This window comes from Notolabrus celidotus, unplaced genomic scaffold, assembly GCF_009762535.1.
Source record: "Notolabrus celidotus isolate fNotCel1 unplaced genomic scaffold, fNotCel1.pri scaffold_477_arrow_ctg1, whole genome shotgun sequence".
NCBI lineage: Eukaryota > Metazoa > Chordata > Actinopteri > Labriformes > Labridae > Notolabrus > Notolabrus celidotus.
The window spans coordinates 1-5144 of NW_023260284.1; the positions used below are offsets into that span (position 1 = coordinate 1).

Genomic DNA, 5144 nt, shown 5'->3' on the forward strand with positions numbered 1-5144 from the left:
CACTTCCTGTACGTTGAATGTGATGTTATCGTGTTATCGGAAACACTGAGTGCATTAATGTCCGACTTTGGAAGTGATCGGTTGTTACAGTTTTCTGTCCGGCGGCGTCAGACTCTGATGGTCTGAGGCCGGCGGCGGTGAGTTTGCACACGCAGAAATATGTTTGCGACTGAAGAAGACTTCCTGCTCTAGCTGTTTTTTATATGTCTTTGTTGTTTTTTTAATAAATGTGACATCGCCATTCATGACTGCGTTCATCCAGGGTCTGAATTCAATCTATGAATACAAGAGATGGTCCAAAACCCTCTTCCCTCTACCTGGTGATTCCCAGACCTGCAACCCAGAGTCCAGAAGAGTTCAGACGCCGTTTATAAACAAAACATGATGCTTTACAAATCACTTCAAGTCTTTATTGAACTGATAAACAGAGACAGCATCAAATGTCCATCCATCCACCCATCCATCCATCCACCCATCCATCCATCCATCCATCCATCCACCCATCCACCCATCCACCCATCCATCCATCCATCCATCCACCCATTCACCCACCCATCCATCCATCCATCCATCCATCCACCCATCCACCCACCCATCCATCCATCCACCCATCCATCCACCCATCCACCCATCCACCCATCCATCCATCCATCCATCCACCCATCCACCCACCCATCCACCCATCCATCCACCCATCCACCCACCCATCCATCCATCCACCCACCCATTCATCCATCCATCCATCCATCCACCCATCCATCCATCCACCCACCCATCCATCCATCCATCCACCCACCCATCCATCCATCCACCCACCCATTCATCCATCCATCCATCCATCCATCCACCCATCCATCCATCCATCCACCCACCCATCCACCCATCCATCCATCCACCCATCCACCCATCCATCCATCCACCTATCCATCCATCCACCCATCCATCCATCCATCCATCCACCCATCCATCCATCCACCCATCCACCCATCCATCCATCCACCTATCCATCCATCCACCCATCCATCCATCCATCCATCCATCCATCCATCCATCCATCCACGGTCGTGTCGCTGAGCTAGCAGTCTAAGCAAATCGACCCAGACATCCCTCTCCCCAGCCCTCCAGCTCCTCCTGGGGAATCTCGAGGCGATCCCAGACCAGGAAGGAGATATAACCCCTCCCCTGTATTCTGGGTCTACCCCGGGGCCTTCTCCAGGTTGGACGTGCCCGGATCACCTCTAAAGGGAGGCGTCCAGGAAGCATCCTTATCTGATGCCTAAACCACCTCAGCTGACTCCTTTATGACATGAGGGAGCAGCGGCTCTACTCCGAGCTCCTGACCTTCTCTCTGAGTCTAGACCCCCTTTAGAGGAGACTCATCTCAGCAGCTTGTGTCTGAGATCTTATCCTTTCAGTCCAGACCCACAGCTCATGACCACAGGTCAGGGTGAGGGTTAGAACGTAGACCAACTGGTAGATTGAAAGCTTTGCCTTCCTGCTCAGCTCCTTCTGTACCACGACGGTCCGGTACAGCGCCCGCATAACTGCTGACTCTGCACCAATCCTCCTCACAGGGGGAGGCATGGGGTTTTGGTTCTTAGGAGGCAGGGTGGCGGTCCGAGTATGAGAGCATTGGAGCGTCGTGAAACTAAAAATACGGCAAAGGAGATCCTGAACTGTGGAGCAGCTGAAATCCTCTATCAGGCAAGACTGGGACATTTCACTTTGAAGTCCAGAACCTGGTCTCCTGGATTCACCAACGTGTACAGAGTTCAAAGAAGAGCTGATGAACACATCGTTAACATGTCTCTGTAATTTAGAATCAGGATCTATTTTTCAGTTTCAACATCTGAAATGTTGTTTTTAAACTATTTTTAATGTAGACTTCAAATGATTTTCAGAACATCACAGTCTGGTTTAATGAACATTTTACACCACGTCAGAACTCCTATAGAACTTTGGTTTTACTCTGAGTGTTCTTCATGTTAGACCTTCCTCTTGTAAAATGATGATCCTTAAATATGACTTCTCTTCCTCAATCCAAACCTTTACTTCATATTTCAGTTCATGACGATCACATTTGTTGATGTAAGATGAACGTTTTATTCTTAGAATCTCTGATTTAATGTAATGAACCTTTACACTGTGGAACCTCACAAACACAAAGAGCTTTATCAGACTCTGTTAGCACCTTCACCTGGTCATTTATAAACCAGTCCATGTTTCTGGGTCCAGCTGGTCCTGGTGTCACAGTTCAGGCAGGATCAGAGTCCGGTCCTCTAGAAGCTTCTCCTCCAGCTTCATCAAACAGATTTAAAGAACGTTCCCGTGCTGTCGTTTCCTAGGTTACTACAACAACGGCGGCACAAACGGAGGGGGGGTGTCGAGCAGCCCCTCAGGCGGCCCTCCGGCTAACGCGGCTCCGGGATCAGCTCAGGGCTCGTACGGCTCGTTCTACCCGAACGACGGCGGCGCCTACACTGCCACGCCTGCTGCCAAAACCGCCAAAAAGAAACCCCCCATGCACAAGGGAGGGAAGGCCCCCTTTACAGGAGCTCCAGGGGCGAACGCTGGATCTCCAGGGGGGTACCAGTCCAGCAGTCCCCAGGGCCAGGGCTCCTATAATCAGTACAGCCAGGGATACGGGCAAGGGAAGAAGAGCTTCAACCAGAGCCAAGGGGGCTCAGGCGGATACTCCTACAGCACGGCCTACCCCAGCCAGGTGACGGGGGGCTCAGGTGGGAACCAGGACTACAGCTATGAAGGTGAGAGGTTTTGTCTTTGGGGGGGTGTTACAGGGGCATCCACATATAGTCTAAGTCTAGAGGAGCTTATTTTTAAACGAGGTGACTTATGATAGTTAGCCATATTTAGCCGGCTTGTTCAGTGGAGTATCTGCAGCTACACCTCACAGCCAAACTCCACCAGATCCAAGTCCGGCTCCGATCCCATCAGTTTCTACTCTAGTCAATGTGTTAACTTCCACTGGATCCACTCCGTTGCATTCTGGCTGCGTCTCTGATCCGGCAGGTCTGAGTCCTCCGGATCAGATACACAAGACTTCTATTGTTCCCGGATGCCGGAGCACGACGCATCAATCTGAACAGAGCAGATGGAGCGGGACAGGAAGTCAGGTTTCACCAAAACCAAAGTAAAACATCCGGTTAATTTTCAGAATAAAAGACTCTGTGTTATCACCAGATCGTATTTCACTTAACTACAACAACAAACCAAAGTCATGATGAGCGGAGCCAGGCCTGGAGTCAACAGGTCAGAGGTTTTCAGAGGACCAGGAAGACAACATGGATGAGGAGAGGAGGAGGAGGAGGAGGATCCTTGATTCAGGGATTACAGAAGGGGAAACGGCCGAGGCCACGCCCACTTCCTGAGGGGGCTGAAGAAGAGGGGTTTACAGGCAGACCAGAATCTGATTTCAAAGTGTTTTTATGAGCAATAAACTTTAAAGACATGTTTTGGGGACCTCTTAGACCAATATATGTTGATGAAGAAGAGCATGATATGTCACCTTTAAGCTTCATATATTTGATTCTGGGATGTTTCTGTTGTAGGTTTCAACAGCCAGTCCAGTTACAGCTCACCGGGGGGAGGCGGAGGAGGAGGGAACCAGGGCTTTGGAAACAACCACTCGCAGTACCACAGCCAGTCCGGGTACGGCCGGGGCGACGGCAGCATGAACTACCAGTACAGATAGACCGGACCCCCTTCGGTATGCGACCCCCCCCCCTCTGCGTTAGTGTCTCCAAAGAAAGCGATCGACGGCCTGACTGTGCTCTCTGCCTTCTCCATGTTTGCTTCTGACGTGTTTTTGAGTTTGGACCCGTCCCAGGACGCGTGGACGCTGTGACCGTCGGAGTGTAGTGGTCTGATGTCTCGTGTTTTTAGGTTTCTTCTCCTTTTTATTTCTGTCAGCGTTCTGAAAAGCTCCGAGCGGCTAACTCTCTCTCTCTCTCTGTTTCTTTTCTTCTGAGAGTTTGGTGGTGTTTTTATTTTCTCATGTGAAGTTAGTAAATCTTGTAGTTTTGAACTACAGAGGTTGTTGTATTTTTTGTATCTATTCCATAGACCTGAATAGCTTGTTTTTTCTGCTTGGCCTGTAATTTTGGCTTATTTTATTAATAGTGTAATAGTTATTTTAATAAATGTTTTTCAGATTACTGGACAATGCATTTACATTCTGATGTCAAATCCATCTGGAGTCTCCTCTTCATGTATAACAAACTGTGTTTGTATCAATAAATGATTTTTATTTTGAGTACAGGTCTTAATCAGAGTTTGGACTTTTTTTTCTCTGACTCTTTGGAGTCTGGTGACTTCAACCGCCTCTAAAAACTGAGCTTATAATCAGTGCTTAATAATAACTATCTCTCTCTGAGTATTAAAGGAATACTGTGACACAAAGCAGTGAATTTACTGTGATTCAAAATCCTTTTAGAGCTAGAAAATGTCCTGTGACGAGTTCCAGCAGCTCTGCATTAATTCAGTCTTAAATTAGGATTAGGAAAAGTCCAGGATTAGGAAAAGTCCAGGATTAGGTCTAGGATTAGGAAAAGTCCAGGATTAGGAAAAGTCCAGGATTAGGTCTAGGATTAGGAAAAGTCCTCCCTGAAGTCAGATGGAAACCTGATGAGATAGAAAGTTTTTACTCACTCGATCGTCTGGTTTGATTGCAGCAGGTTTCATGTTTACCTGTAAATTTGCATTTAAAGTTGGGGTGCTGGTGGCCTAGCGGTCTAAGCGTCCCACACAGAGGTCAAAGTTCAACTCCCGGCCGGTCGACCGTCTCCTGCATGTCTTCCCCCACTCTCTGCTCCCCTCTTCAGCTGTCCTATCATTAAAGGCAAAGAAGCCCCAAAACATTACATTAAAAAAATTAATAGATTAAATTTAAAATCAAAATTTATCAGCTTATTACTCCAGTGATATCTGTGATGAGACTTTATTAAAAGTGAAACAATAAAGATATTTTTCACCACTAAAAGAACATTTTATAGGTGTATCCATCTATCCACCTATCCATCCATCCATCCATCCATCCATCCATCCATCCATCCACCCATCCATCCATCCATCCATCCATCCATCCATCCATCCATCCATCCATCCATCCATCCATCCATCCATCC

At 47.6% G+C, this 5144-nt stretch overlaps 1 protein-coding gene across 1 annotated transcript; it reads left to right on the forward strand.

Moving 5' to 3' along the window:
- Positions 1–2319: 2319 nt before the first annotated feature.
- LOC117809855 (interleukin enhancer-binding factor 3 homolog) lies at positions 2320–4286 on the forward strand (the record flags this gene model as incomplete). The annotated part of the gene is made up of 2 exons (XM_034679376.1): positions 2320–2765; positions 3570–4286. Coding segments are annotated over 2 exons (589 nt in total), but the record flags the coding sequence as incomplete, so codon positions are not given.
- Positions 4287–5144: the final 858 nt, after the last annotated feature.